General features: G+C 47.3%; 1 protein-coding gene across 1 annotated transcript; it reads left to right on the top strand.

The window, feature by feature from the left end:
* The first annotated feature begins 917 nt into the window (after positions 1 to 917).
* On the top strand, positions 918 to 12,851 carry LOC100771138 (mucin-5AC-like). Its single transcript, XM_027399982.1, has 8 exons — positions 918 to 1,962; positions 3,576 to 3,781; positions 6,219 to 6,376; positions 7,883 to 8,128; positions 10,103 to 10,262; positions 10,500 to 10,614; positions 11,846 to 11,878; positions 12,799 to 12,851. The coding sequence occupies exons 1-8, from the start codon at positions 918 to 920 to the stop codon at positions 12,849 to 12,851; spliced, it is 2,016 nt and encodes a 671-aa protein (XP_027255783.1).
* The last annotated feature ends 2,954 nt before the right edge of the window (positions 12,852 to 15,805 follow it).

Genomic DNA, 15,805 nt, shown 5'->3' on the forward strand with positions numbered 1-15,805 from the left:
CAATGACATTGGTGTTAAGCACACCAGAGCATGCCAGCCCATCATCTCAAACTGGGACACCCACTGTCCCTGAGAAGTCAACTTCAACTCTACCCTCATCAACACTGGACAAAGTCGGTGACACAAACAAACCTCTCCCCGTGACAACTATGGCAGTTACAAACACATCTTCACCCACCACAGCCATCCCAAGGACCACTGTTCTTAGCACAGCCATAGCTGAGACACAGGAAAAGGACACTACAGCTGAACTCCCAACTCTAGGAACAATCTCCACAACGAGCAAGCCACCAGACACCCACCAGAGCACAGTCACACAGACACATTCCCAGCCAGCACAGGTGACTTCTGATGTTAGCATGACTCTAGGAACAACCCCATCAGCAACAAAGTTCACCAACACTGGATTGGTATCATCAGTGTCCCCAAGCCTCGGGGACACTGCTAGGACCGTGATGACACCTTCAATGACATTGGTGTTAAGCTCACTAGAGCATGCCAGCCCATCATCTCAAACTGGGACACCCACTGTCCCTGAGAAGTCAACTTCAACTCTACCCTCATCAACACTGGACAAAGTCGATGACACAAACAAACCTCTCCCCGTGACAACTATGGCAGTTACAAACACCTCTTCACCCACCACAGCCATCCCAAGGACCACTGTTCTTAGCACAGCCACAGCTGAGACTCAGGAAAAGGACACTACAGCTGAACCCCCAACTCTAGGAACAATCTCCACAACGAGCAAGCCACCAGACACCCACCAGAGCACAGTCACACAGACACATTCCCAGCCAGCACAGGTGACTTCTGATGTTAGCATGACTCTAGGAACAACCCCATCAGCAACAAAGTTCACCAACACTGGATTGGTATCATCAGTGTCCCCAAACCTCAGGGACACTGATAGGACCATGATGACACCTTCAATGACATTGGTGTTAAGCACACCAGAGCATGCCAGCCCATCATCTCAAACTGGGACACCCACTGTCCCTGAGAAGTCAACTTCAACTCTACCCTCATCAACACTGGACAAAGTCGGTGACACAAACAAACCTCTCCCCGTGACAACTATGGCAGTTACAAACACATCTTCACCCACCACAGCCATCCCAAGGACCACTGTTCTTAACACAGCCATAGCTGAGACACAGGAAAAGGACACTACAGCTGAACTCCCAACTCTAGGAACAATCTCCACAACGAGCAAGCCACCAGACACCCACCAGAGCACAGTCACACAGACACATTCCCAGCCAGCACAGGTGACTTCTGATGTTAGCATGACTCTAGGAACAACCCCATCAGCAACAAAGTTCACCAACACTGGATTGGTATCATCAGTGTCCCCAAACCTCAGGGACACTGATAGGACCGTGATTTCACCTTCAATGACATTGGTGTTAAGCACACCAGAGCATGCCAGCCCATCATCTCAAACTGGGACACCCACTGTCCCTGAGAAGTCAACTTCAACTCTACCCTCATCAACACTGGACAAAGTCGGTGACACAAACAAACCTCTCCCCGTGACAACTATGGCAGTTACAAACACCTCTTCACCCACCACAGCCATCCCAAGGACCACTGTTCTTAGCATTGTCATAGCTGAGACACAGGAAAAGGACACTACAGCTGAACCCCCAACTCTAGGAACAATCTCCACAACGAGCAAGCCACCAGACACCCACCATAGCACAGTCACACAGACACATTCCCAGCCAGCACAGACAGACTCAAGCTTAGGCACTGTTACAGCCCAATCACCCAAGCCTTCCACAGTCTTTATCTATAGCTCCTCAGACATAACCAAATCCTCCACCATAATTGGGACCAGTCCGGCATCCCCAAACTCTACCCAGAGTAGTGGTCCGGGAGGTGGTGCCTGTGCTTTGGATGAGTATCTAGACAGCACCGGAGTTTGTATGTGCAATGATAGCTACTACTCCCATTTGGGTAAGTCTGAATAATTCTTCCATGAAGTCTGTTGCTTCCTCTTCTTCTTCCTCTTCCTTCTTCTCTTTCTCCTTTATTTTAATTTTATTGCATGGATGTGCTTATGTTAAGATCATGGATAATGAGTGTGAAGAAACCAGATAAACAGCAGTGGCTTGGTGAGTCCAGTCAGGGAACTCTGCAAAGAAGTTGGTAAGACATGAGCATGAAATGAGTCCATTCAGAGGTGGCTGTGCAGGTGAGCTGATCTATCCTGCCCCAGCCCGGCCCCCAAGACCTGAACTGCTGTCCAGGTTCTTATGGGGTATGGCAGGCATGTATGGCATGCCAGGCTTTTTGTATATACACACACAACACACACACACACACACACACACACACACACACACACACACACACACACCCCAGGGGTCTGGTTTCCAGCTTGGAATAAGAGAAAAATTGGGGAATAAACAAATTAACCCCTCAGAATCCCAATCTTGGTAGACATGTTAGAGACACTAACTGCCTTCACCCAAGTCAGTCTGTTTCATTGAGGCCCAGGCCTGTTTTCCTTGCTTCCCTGAGGACTTCAAATTGAAGAGCGTGGCAGGAACTCGGAGCCACCTCCTTTTTTTTCTTACCTTTCCAGCTCTGCCTCTGGACTTCTTCTGTTCCTTTGTCCACTGGCTCAACTCTCAGGCTACCTGGCTCCATGATGGGAACCTCATCTCCCAAGCTTTATTGTTGAGTCGAGAGGTCTCTTAGTCCAGAACTGGCCTGATCACTGGAGATGAGCTGCAGCTCCTGCTCCTCCTGCTTCTGCCTCCTAAATTCTGGGATCACAGGCATCTGCCACCATGCCTTATTTATGTGGCACTGGAGATCAAATTACGGCAGGCAAGCTCTCTGCCAACAAAGCTACACTCCCAGCCCCCACAGTAGCTTTGAGGTCCAGACACTAATTCTTGGAAAAGAGATTCTAAGTACTGTGGGGTCCAGGAATCAGGATCCCATAATACAAGAGCTGGCCCTCGGGATCCACATATGTGAGAATTTCTCTCTCTCTCTCTCTCTCTCTCTCTCTCTGTGTGTGTGTGTGTGTGTGTGTGTGTGTGTGTTTTGAAACAGGGTTTTGTAGCCCTAGCTGTCTTGGAACTTGCTCTTTAGACCAGGCTGGCTTCAAACTCACTGCCTCTGTCTCCTGAATGCTGGGATAAAAGACATGCACTACTACACACCCAGATATGTTTACAATTTTTACAATTATTTTGTGTATGCATGTTGTGTGTGTGTGTGCGCGCGCGCGTGTGCGTGCGCGCGCGCGCGCGCGCGCGCATGTGTGCATGCAGTGTGTGGGATACACACTCTGAGTGTACATGTAGAGGTCAGAGGACAACTTTGTGAAGTCAGTTCTTTCCTTCCACTTTTATGTGGGCTCCGGGAATTGAACTCAGGTCTCCATGGCAAGCCTTTACCTGCTGAGCCATTTTGCTGGCTGTTTAGGGTAGTCTTTATGAGTTGGACCAATGTCCCCTGTCTTCTTCACCCACCTGAGAAACTGTATTCCTTCTCATGGCATCATCCCAAGATCCTCAGGAGACCCCATCCCCCTGGCTCTTGTTCCCCTGCAGAACTGTCCAGGGAGATAGGGACCCTGCACTGCAGGCCACAGGATATTAAGGTGGCTCTGAGGACCTGTCTCCTGAAGACTCACCACTGGGTCCTGAAGAAAGATGCCTTCTCTAGTTGTTCCAGTATCAACACCACAGAGCAGGGTCGCCGGGTCCAGGTCTTTCAGTTGATGAAGAAGGAAGGGACTTGTGGACTACACATCTCTGTAAGTTGACCTGCAATTTAAGGGAAAGGGTAAAGCTGTGGGGGCGGAGCTAGAATGCCTGGGGGCGGGGCTGAGAAAGTTCTGGGGGTGGGGCTGGGACAGGAGAGGTTGGGAAACTCTTGACTTGGGTGGACTCAAATCTTAGCCATCAGAGCAGTCTTGTTGAAGAAAATGGCCAAGCTGTTTCCCGAATGAGAATGCCTTTACATGTGCTGTTTGCTGTGTTGGGGTATTGGTTCCCAAACTGTCAGCCATGAAGTGCTTTAAATAGTAACCACAAGCAGCTATTTATTGATTTCTGGTCAAATGCCATGTCTATCAATTCATTTTTAATGGCTCTAATCTCGAGAGGTTCTCATTGTAGATGAGTAACCCATGGCTCAGAGAAGTTGAGGGATTTTCCCAAATTGCAGTATGAGCCTCAGCCTCCCGAGTCCTGAGATTACATGCTTGCACCAGCACACAGAGACTAGTTTTATAAGCAAAAAACTCACATAAATAATAGAATACCCCAAACAACAGTGCCCCTAAAGCCCCAGATCCCTTGGTCAGAACTTCTCTCTCTCTCTCTCTCTCTCTCTCTCTCTCTCTCTCTCTCTCTCTCTTCTCTCTCTCTCTCTCTCTCTCTCTCTCTCTCTCTCTCTCTTTCTCTCCCTTCCTTCCTTCTTTCTCAGTGCTAGGGAGTCTTAATGTATGCTAGGCAAACACTCTAAAACTGTGATATATCCCCAACCCTAGGACCTGGAATTCTTTTCTAAAATGTATTTATTTATTGAAAGACATAGTCTCACTATGTAGCCTTGGCTGTCCTGGAACTCACTGTGTAGAGCAGGCTGTCCTGGAACTTACAGAGATCCACTTACCTCTGCCTTCCAGTTCTGGGATTAAAGGTATGTGCCACACATACCTTAGAGAACTTTTTTCTTTTTGAGACAGGGTCTATGTGGCACTGGAACTCCCTATGGCCTCCACCTCCCCAATGATGGGGTTTAAGACATACACCATTACACCCAACTCAGAATTCTCATTCTCACCCCCCCCAACACACCTGCCCCGACAGGGTTTCATTGTAGCCTTGCCTGTCCTGGAACTCCATCTGTAGACCAGGCTGGCCTTGAACTCACAGAGATCCACCCGTCTCTGCCTCCAGAGTGCTGGGATTAAATGTGTATGCCACTACTGGCCAGCCAGACTTAGAAGTCTTAACAGTCTAATGATCCTATTTTTCCCCCAAGAGATTCCAAAATGCAAATTGACACCTATAAACCCAGAATTGAGAAAGTTGAGGCAGGAAGATTGCAAGTCTCAGGACAGCCTGGGCTATAGAGCAAGATGCTCTTTCTGAGCTGGAGAGATGGCTCAGCAGTTTAAGAGTCATATTGCAGAGGCCCGGAGTTCTCCCAGCACCAGTACCAGCAGCTCACAATTGTTAAGATCCGTATCCAGAGGCTCTGCTGCCTCTTTTGTCCTCTTCAGGAACCTGCACTGTCAAGCATATACTCAGCAGAAAGATACACACATGTACATGATTTTTAAAATAAAGCCTTTAAAATGCTCTCTCAAAACAACCACCACACTTCCACACCAAAATTAAAAACAGGCCAGACGTGGTGGTACATACAGATAAGATGACACTTGGGAAGTGGAGACAGGAATGGGTTTGAGGCCATCCTTGGTTACATAGTTGGAGACTAGTTTGGGCTACATGGTGCCCTGTCTCAAAAATAAAGTAAAATAAAATGAATATTAACATTTAAGAAGCATGGAATAAGAACCTCCATTGGTAACTCTCTGTTCAATGCCCAACACAATATAAACTGGGCATTGTGACACAAACTGCTAATCCTGGCACTTGGAGGTGGGACCAGGCAGGTCAGGGATTCAAGATCATCCTCAGCTACATAGTCATGAAGACCAGCCTGGTCTACATGAGACCCCATCTCAAGAAAAGAAACTTACAATCATGGCATGGGGTTAAAGTGATGGGCCCTGGAGTCAGAGTGTTGTTGGGTTTAGGCTCAGTCACTTGCTTTGGGCATCTTTTAATCTTCCCCCCCTTTTTTTTTGTTGGGGGCAGGGAGGGGGTTCAGACAGGGTTTCTCTGTGGCTTTGGAGCCTGTCCTGGAACTAGCTCTTACAGACCAGACTGGTCTCAAACTCACAGAGATCTACCTGCCTCTGCTTCCCGAGTGCTGGCATTGAAGGCGTGTGCCACCACCGCCCGGTGTCTTTTAACCTTTCTGAGCTTTATTTTATTTTCTTTTTTATAAAATGGGGCCGATAAGGGAGAGTTGTGTTCTAGTCACAGTGTCAGACTCAAAGAAATTTCAGCTACAGCTTTTCTTTTAATAAACACCTTGTTGCCAGAGAGGATGGGAGAAGGTGTTAACCCCAGGGACTTGTGGGTAATGTCTGCTCACCTTCCTGTCTTTTCTAGACTAACACCAGCCATGCCCTTCACTCTTTGGATGTGCATCTTGAACCGGCTGTCCCTGGCTCCAAAAACCCTAACTTGGGAGTGCTCCACTTCAGCTGCGCATACCCCCTGGTGGTGAATGTCAGCCAGCCTGTCTCCTACCAGGAGGACTCCATTCCGTGAGTTATGTCCAGTCAGCTGTTTCTGCAGCTAGGCCCTAGGCCACCCGAGTTCTCGTTGCTACCTCAAATCTGGCCAAAGACTCAACACTCTCGAGAAATTGTTCCTCCTGCTTACCTACCATATGTAAGCAGCATGGAGGGAAAACAAGCCACTTCTGCCAAGAGATGAATTATGGGTTGCTTATGTAAATGGCCATGGGGTTAGATAGCGGCCAAGATCTGGGGACCTATGACGTGGGACTTCATCTTTTATGTGGTTCATGAGGAAAGTTCACAGGTTTGCCCATCCCTTGGCCATCTTTTTTTTTCTTTTATATTTATTTATTGTGTGTGTGTGTCACATGTAAAAGTCTGTTCCCCGTTTCCTCAGATCATCAGGCATGGTGTTGAGAACTTTTTACTCACTGAGCCATCCTGATGACCTATCTTTTCCTCTTCTCTTTCTTAGTACATGTTTGTGCAGTGTGTGCTAGTCCATGTACATGTGTGCCATGTGTATCTAGGCCAGAGGACAGCCTCTGGTATTCCTTAATCACTTTACACCTTATTTATTTGTTTGTTTATTTATTTATTTTGGTTTTTCGAGACCAAAACTGTGAGTGCTGGGGATCAAGCCTGGGTCCTCCGGGAGAGCAGCCAGTGCTCTTAATCTCAGAGCCATCTCTCCAGCCTCTATTTGTTTATTTAATTGCAATATTTTATAGGTTTATACCAACCATAAAGTAAGACTTTGCATGGAAATAGGGACAATATATTTGACCCTATTCTAACCTGTTTCCCAAGCCACCAGACTTGAGTGAGTCTGACATTAAAGAAGGCTCCTGGAAGCCGGGCAGTGGTGGCACATGCCTTTAATCCCAGCACTTGGGAGGCAGAGGCAGGTGGATCACTGTGAGTTCGAGACCAGCCTGGTCTACAAGAGCGAGTGCCAGGACAGCCTCCAAAGCCACAGGAAACCCTGCCCCACCCCACCCCCAAAAAAAAGAAGGCTCCCGGACAGGCCTGTCTTACTGCACAAGGTCCTCTGTACACATCTTGCTCCTTGTGAGAGCAACTCTCCCGGGGTGCAGAGAACAAGACCGTTTCCTGATTGTGATGGACACTGCTAAGTGTTCTCCAAGACCCAAGCTCTTCTCTCTGCCAGGAGTTAGAAACTTTATTCTGAGAAAGAACATAGGTGACCCCAAGCACTATTTTATCGTAAAGCCCTGTCCCATCACGGATGGTGACCACAAGGATGCTGCATCACAGCTTATTCTTTGAGGCAGGGTCTCCCGTTGGCCTCAAACTCACTAGGCAGGGCTAGCCTGGTAGACCAGTAAGCTCTATGGGTCTGCCTGTCTCTCTAGTAGTAAAATCACAAGCATGCCTTGTGCCAGGCTTTTTAACATGGCTATGGAGCTCGATCTCAAACCCTCATGCTGTATAGTAAAGTACTTTACCCACTACCTTTCCTCTGAGGTTCGAGGTGAGGGGCTCACTCTTGTTCCTTTCTGGATATAGCACCATCCACACCATCCACGTTCCCAGTACCGGAGAGACCATCATCACCCTGAGCATCTTCACAAACTCTGAACTCACCACTCCACTCAAGAACAGCACAGCTCCTGTGGGCATGACCCTCTACGTGGTCCTCAAGTCCACCAACAGTGATCCTGACCGATTTGTCCTGGTGGCTAATGAGGTCTTTGCCAGTAGCAACCCCTCCAACACAGTGGCTAAGGCCACCTATCATTTTGTGAAGGAGAGGTAAGGACCAATCAGGCCCCAGCTCTGGGACTGTGACTCTCGAAGGCACCTTTGTTCCCATGAACACAGACTCTCATTCTTTTCTGTGTCCATGGCAAACAAAGTGGGGGAAGAAGGGATTGGTGAGTGTTTGTTTAGTAAATGCATTCAGCCCTGTTTTATAGATGAGTAAACTGAGGCTCAGGGAGATTAAAACCTGTTCAAGATCTCACAGCCAACAGATGACATACATTTCTTCTATTGTTTCCTCCCAACAGTTATTGAGGGCCTATGATGAGATAAAAAATAACGTTGACATGTTAGAGTATCATATGCTATGTTGTATACTGATGTATATTGCATGTAATAGCTAACAGAAGCTAATAGTTTAGTTTTTTTTTTTTTTAAAGATTTTATTTATTTATGTATACAGTCTTCTGCTCGCATGCCAGCAGAGGGCACCAGATCTCATTCAAGGTGGTTGTGAGCCACCATGTGGTTGCCGGGAATTGAACTCAGGACCTCTGGAAGAACAGTCAATGTTCTTAACCGCTGAGTCATCTCTCCAGCCCTAATAGTTTAGTTATTTATAAATAATTTTATTTCATGCCAGATATAGAGTCACATCACATTTATCAGTTAATATATATCTTACAGCACAATATGACAGTTATATTTTGATTCCCATCTTACACAAGGAGAAACTAAGGCTCAGTTCAAGTGCATAAGAGGTAACTGTGTTAAGTATTGAGCACGCTAGGATAAGAGCTGGGTCTCTTATTCAGGTGTGGTAGCCTGTGACCCAAATCTAAGCACTTGGGAGGCTGAGGCAGGGGAATTACTTAGAGTATCAGGCTAACCAAGCAAGACTCTATTTTTTTGTTTTTTGTTTTTGAGACAGGGTTTCTCTGTATAGCCCTGGCTGTCCTGGAAGTCACTCTGTATGTAGACCAGGCTGGCCTCGAACTCACAAAAATCCACCTGTCTCTGCCTCTTGAGTGCTGGGATTAAAGGTGTGCACCATCACCACCTCAAAAGACCCTATTTTAAAAAATAATTCTAAAATAAAAATAAAAACTGGATATGGTGGTGCAAGTCTGTAACCTAAGCTCTCAGGAAGAAGAGGGAGGGATTGAGACTGACTAAGCTACATAGAAGATTCCAGGTCACCCTGGGCAGAGAGGAGAGAGAGAGAGAGAGAGAGAGAGAGAGAGAGAGAGAGAGAGAGAGAGAGAGAGAGAGAGAGACAGACAGACTATATTCTTATGTGTATATCACATTTCATTAATATTGATAATAGTTTTGTAGAAGCACAGTGGATCACTCATCAGTTTACAGTTGGCAAAACAATCCCACGAAGGATAATTTCCTCCACTGCACAGATGAGAGAGCCAAGGGCTCCGAGTCTGACCAAGGACTGCTTATGCTCAGTTCTATTCCAAAACACACTGCTGAATTCGTCCTATTGTGTAATTGTCTTTTCCTCTCTTCATGAGGTTCTGGGGTTCCCACCTAGGGCCAGCATCCTGCTAGACTAACACTCTGGCCCAACTTGAGGACCTACCTAACTTCTCCGAGCCTAAGTTTCCTCCTGGTTTTAAAAAAAAGGGCAGGGAAGTGTAGGGCTGGAGAGATGGCTCAGCAGTTTAAAGCACTGGCTGCTCTTGCAGAGGCCCTGGGTTGGGTTCCCAGAACCCACATGCGTTACAACCATCTGTAACTCCAGTTCCAGGTGATGGAACAGCACCCTTCTCTGACCTCTGTGACCTCTGTACTCCTGTGGGGCATAGACACTGACAGGCAGAAAATAATAAACCTTTAAAAATGCGGAGATGTCAAAAGTGTGGTCCCCCAGCAGAATGTAGATGTAGGGGGAAATTAGATAGTTCATGTAATTCTCAGCACGAGATCGAACACCCACAGTCACACAGAGCAAGTCAGGGTTGACACCTCGGCCCCAAGCCTGGGTTCCAATGCGATGCCTTCTTCACACAGCTGCCCAGTCCAGGGCCGGCTGCTCCAGGACTTGAGCAACGGGGCCTCCATACATGTAATTCTGGCCTTCACTCTGTCACGATTCTTGAACAGTGACATGCTCTACCTTCACGCCCAAGTGACCCTCTGTGACAAGCAAGCATCCCGCCTATGCCAACCAGTGAGTGGGGCTCCTGAAGCCCAGTTATGCAGCTGGGACTGGACCAAGGGTGGTTGTGTGGTTGTGTTCTGGCCTCATGCTCCAGGGACTGGGTTGGGGGTAGATTTAAAGGCAGGCATTGGAAGCCCTAGCTAGATCTTGTAGGTGGAAGTGAGAGAACTTATTTGGGTTGTGGGTTATGGAACACGAGTCGCTGAGGTCTTAGGGAAAGTCCCCACGCTGTCTTGTCACCCACAGTCTTGTAGTGGGAAGGATCCCCTGCGGAGAAATTCACCCTGGGACTCTCGAGCTGGGACCCGTCTGGAACCTGGCAGTAGCAAGTGGATCGTATTCGGCCCTCTCCGAATAAGCGGTACATGGATGGACCATTTGTAGCCCCCCCAACCCCCACCCCTGAGCCGCCCGCCCCAGCTCATCTGCCAAGACCCTCCCAATGTCTTGTTCTGAGACCCTGGGCTTTCACTGAGTCCCCTCTCACCACCATGTCTTTACACTGTTCCCCGAAACCCAGTCTCCTCCCTGAGCCCATGTTCTTCTCTGCTCCAGACCAGTCCTTGCAACCACCTCGGCCTATTTACTTCACTTTAGTTTCTTTGCCTATTACTGTGAAAAAAATACACACATGGAAGCAACTTAAGGTTTACTGTGGCTCAAAGCTAGGCAGTGGTGGCACATGCCTTTAGTGCCAGCACTCGGGAGGCAGAGGTAGGTGGATCTCTGTGAGTTCCAGGCCAGCCTGGTCTACAGAGCCAGTGCCAGGACAGGCTTCGAAGCCACAGGGAAACCCTGATGGTTCAAGGGTGTGATCCATTATGATTATTTGAGGGAATCATGGCGGCAGGAGCTTGCTGGCTTTGGCCACATCTGCAGCCAGGAAGCAGAGAGACATGAACACAAGCTCACTTTCGCGTCTTTGACAGTTCCAGGGTCCCCTGCCCAGAGAATTTCTGACTTCACTACAATTAAGATGGGTCTCCCATATCAACTAGTGTAATCAAGAGACTCCCACACAGGCATGCATACCCAGAGATCCATCTTCCAGGCGACTCTAGACTCTGCCAGGTTGACAACACTGACCAGTCACAATACTCCTTCAAGTCTGAACCATCTTTACCTCTGGCATCGCTCTAAAAAAATTGAAAATTTGGTTTTATGAAAACCTGGTGTATGAATGTTTTGTCTGCATGTATGTCAGACAACACATATGTGCCTGGTGTTCACTTGAGGCCAGAAAAGGGCATTTGATTCCCTGGAATTGTAGTAACAGATAGGTGTGAGCCACTTTGTGGACACTGGGAATCTAACCTGTGTCCTCTGAGAGATTATTCAGTGCTCTTAACAGCTGAGTCATTGCTCTAGCCCCCTCAGGCACTCTATGTCCTTTCCTGTCACAGCAACTCACTCTTCTCAGACTTTCATGTCAACCTCTATTTGGTCATTATTCCCATGCTTTTGGTGAATCCTGAAGGATCCTTTCACTCTTTTGAGTCCCAGCTTCCAAAATCAGCCACCCTCCTTTGTCCAGTCCCAATGGAATAGTGAGGGGCACTTGGAATTCAATCTCTGTTTTTATGTGGTTGCAGCGCCCAGAGCCTCCAGCAGCAGGAGCCGAGCAGGTGAGTACAAGGGCATTGCTGTAGTGAAGTAAGTTCTCATGTTACACACAGGCTAGTGCTGATTTGGGGTACCGTTTCTTCTCAGAGCCATGTGACCAAGAAGTCAATTAAACTCTCCAAGTCTCAGCTGGAGCAGTACATGGCAGGGTGAATGTGGGGTTGTTGCCTTATCCAGCCTCAAAAATCTGAAATTGCCCAGAAATGACTCAGAGTAAAGGTTGAAGGTTTGAAATGCACCAGGCACAGTGGAGCATGCCTGAGCCCAGAAGTTTAGACCCAGCCTGTGCAAGATAGCGAGACCCTACTCAATAGAAAAGCCAGGTGTGGTGGCTTACCCTGTAATCCCAGCACTTAGGAGGTGCAAGCAGGAGAATTAAGTGTTTAAAGCCATCCTTGGCTACAGAGAAAGTTTGAGGCCAGCCTGGACTGAGTGTCTCAAAGAAAAAGAAAAGAAGAAAGAAAAAAAATATTGGTGTACTCAGTAACACTCCAAATCGAGGTTTCTCAGCAGTAGAAGTGCTTGCTAAGCTTGATGGCGTGTGTTTTATCCCTGGGAACCATATGTGGAAGGAGAGAACCCGAGAAAGCTGTTCTCTGTCCTTCACAAGTACACTATGACATGCACACACAAAATGTAGTAAGAAGAGATCTTAAAGGGTCTCATAGACTCTGAAAGCTCCTCAAATCCCATTTTAAATATTTTTATTTTATTTTAAATTATGCATATACGTGTGTGTACGATGCGCACATGAGTGCTGGCACCCACGGAGGTCAGAGGTTAGACTATTGCGAGCTGTCCGCTGTGGGTGATAGGAACCCAGCTGAGGTCCTCTGCAGGAGCTGTGTGCTCTAAACTGCTGAGCCGTCTCTCCAGCCCCCCCCTCAGTCCTACTTTGTAATCATTCCTTTCTTTCCTGCAGAAGCCTGGATGTTCATCTTGCTCCTGATGGCGGTAGGCTGGCTGCTGGACTAGAACCTGGCCAGCCTCCCCATTCCAATAGAACTTAATGTCTAGTTTACCTGCCTGAGTTGAGGGTGGAGCGGAGGAAGATTTGAGGAGAGGCAAGCAGTGTGACCTCTGTTAGGTACCAGAGAAGCTGGGCATGGACCTGTGTAGCCCAACATTGGGAAGAATGTGGCCCCTGCACAGTGGCTTGTGCTCTCTCTCTCTCATCGGGCCTTCGTTTCCCGTGTCTGCAACCCTTAGGGGAGGGTGTGTGATTAGACCACTCAATATGATAGAGGTGATTAGAGAGTTTATGGCCAATAAACACAAAGAATTCTACTTTTTCTGACGTCTGTCTGTATAATTTGACCACAATGCTTTGGTGCTCCAGGTCAATGGGCTGAAGGATTGGAAGGGGGTTGGGGGGTCTGACAGTCACTTTATTCCTTTGGGGCTTCATTTCCACACATGTAAAATGAAAGTGTTTGACCAGATGACCTCTGCTTCAGTATGGGAATGAAGCCTACGAAATCCTTGGGTCTCAGTCAGTTGACCCTACTTTCTCATTCTTTTTTACCTGCAAATTGTCAGAACTGTTCCATTCCAGGATGAGAGTTGAATGCATTTATATAATAGAGTCCAAGCCTTTTCCTCCTATCCCTTGGTTAGTCAAGGCCTCCTTAGCCCAACTTTCCTGGTGGAGGGTGATGTAGCAACAGTGTTTGGGCTGTCGTCATTAATTCATCCCAAACCAGACTCTATTCCATACCTAGGGCCATGTTATACCCTGGGGATTCAGCAGTCTTAGACAGACTTAAGGACAGGGTGAATGAGAATTGGAAGGAGACTGTGGACCAGGAAACAGGACAGACTAGCTGTTAACAGACAACCGAGCTATGCAAGGCGCAGTGCACCTGGAATCCTAGCCACCTGGAGATTGAGCCTGGAGGATTATTCTGAGTTTGAGACCAGCCTGGGTTATATATCAAGACCCTGCCCCAAACAAACAAACAAGTAAACAAAACACCACAAAATGAGTAAAAAGTGTTGCTCAGTGATAGAGCACTTCCATAGCACACACATGGTCTTGAGTTTGATCCCCCAAACAGCAATAAACTCATATGAACCCCAAACATACATACTCCAAAGGGAAAAGAAATCAGAAAATGGGAGTTAGGTACAGTGGTGCATGTCTGTAATCTCAGCACTTGAGAGGTGGAGCTGGAACAGGAAGATAGAGTTCAAGGTCATCCTTAGCTACACAGTGGGTTTTCTAGCGTCACGAAACCTTGTCTCAAACAGAAAACTCAACAAGTACTGAAAACCAGGTCTTGGGGGTGTAAATTTTGATCCCGGTACTTGGTAGGTAGAGGCAGGAGGATCTCTGAGTTTGAGCTCAGCCTGATCTAGATCCAGGACAGCCAGGGGTACACAGAAAAACCCTGTCTCAAAAACAAAAAACTCAAGTTCAATTCGGTATTCTTTTTCCTATTTATTCAGAGAATAAGCGCATGCGTGTACAGTGTGTGCTCATGGTCATGTTTGCCACAGGAGCACATGGAGGTCAGAGGATAAATACATGGAGTCCTTGTCTTCCACCTTTATGCGGGTCCCAGGGGTCAAATCAACTGTCAGGCTTGCATAGCAAGTGCTTTACCCATTGAGCCATCTTGTCATTCCTTTTAAGTCTTTTTGAAAGGGGTTTCATTATATGGGTCGGTCTGGTCTTGAACTTGCTATACTGCTGTCTCAACCTTGAGTGCCAAGATTGCAGGCCTGCACCACCAAATTTGACTCTTCCCATTCTCTTTGGTTAAATGAGAAAGGTATATTTAACCAAATCTAACATTTAAAAAAATATGTGTATGAGTGTTTTTTGTTTGTTTGTTTGTTTTCAGATAAGGCCTTCTGGTGTAGGTCTGGGTGTCCTGGAATTTACTATAATAGACAAAGTTGGCCTCAACCAGAGATCCACCCACCTGCCTGTCTCCACCATGCCCAGCTATGCATGAGTGTTTTGCCTGCGTGTGTGTAAACCCTCTGCTTGTGTGCTGGGTGCCTATTGTTTGATGTTGGGTCATAGGTGCCGCAGTAGAGAGAGCAGCTCACTAACAGGCTAAGTCTTCTTCTAAAGAAGCAAGGGGTACAGTGTAGCAGACTTTCTCTGGGCCAACCAGCTCCCAAATAAAGACGTGGAGGTTTATTATTAGTTATAAATGCTCGGCCTTATGCTTGTCCCACTAGCTTCTATAATTTAATTTGTTTCCCTTCACCTGTATTTTGCCTTGAGGCTTTATAACTTCTTTCATTCTGTATGTCCCACTTTCACTGCTCCCTCTGTGTCTGTCTGTCTGGCAGCTGCCTAGCTGGCCGGCCCCAAGCGCCTCCCTCTTTTTCTCCCTCATTCTCTCCTCCCTCTGGTTCTCTCTCTCCTAGATCCCTCCTCCTCCTTATGCTCTCTGCCTACCAGGTCCTCCTCTCCCTCTCCTGCCTAGATAGTGACCATTCAGCTTCTCACTCAACCAATCAGGTGCAGGCAAAGCAACACATCTCTACATCGTTAAACAAATGCAGCACACCTGTGCATAGTTAAAGTACTATTCTCCAAGTACAGCCTTCTTGGAACTCCAGTTACTTTATTCAAACACATACAAGGTTAATTGGAGCTGGGAAAGGTTCCAGCTACCAAAGTCATACCATAGGTTCAAACTACCAAGCCATAATCATAAGTAAGAATGCTGGATCTGCCAGGATTGTCTTAGGAACAAGGTCCATGCAGCTGCAAGCTCTCAGTACCACCAAGTGCAGACTCCCCAGAGAAATAGCTCTCCAAGGTTTAAACAGTCTCAAAACAATTTCTCAGCCTCTACTGATCAACTCAAACATAGCAAAGGCTTTGCTGAAACATTTCTCTCAAAGCCAGACACAAAGGCTTTACTATACATTTCACTTAAAGCCAGACACAAAGTCAAAAGAGGGCA

This window comes from Cricetulus griseus, chromosome 2, assembly GCF_003668045.3.
Source record: "Cricetulus griseus strain 17A/GY chromosome 2, alternate assembly CriGri-PICRH-1.0, whole genome shotgun sequence".
NCBI lineage: Eukaryota > Metazoa > Chordata > Mammalia > Rodentia > Cricetidae > Cricetulus > Cricetulus griseus.

Coding starts and splice junctions, on each gene's coding strand:
- LOC100771138 (XM_027399982.1), top strand. CDS start 918: ATGATGACACCTTCAATGACATTGGTGTTAAGCACACCAGAGCATGCC. Junction 1,963..3,575: donor TAGCTACTACTCCCATTTGG/GTAAGTCTGAAT, acceptor GTTCCCCTGCAG/AACTGTCCAGGGAGATAGGG. Junction 11,879..12,798: donor CAGCAGCAGGAGCCGAGCAG/GTGAGTACAAGG, acceptor TCTTTCCTGCAG/AAGCCTGGATGTTCATCTTG.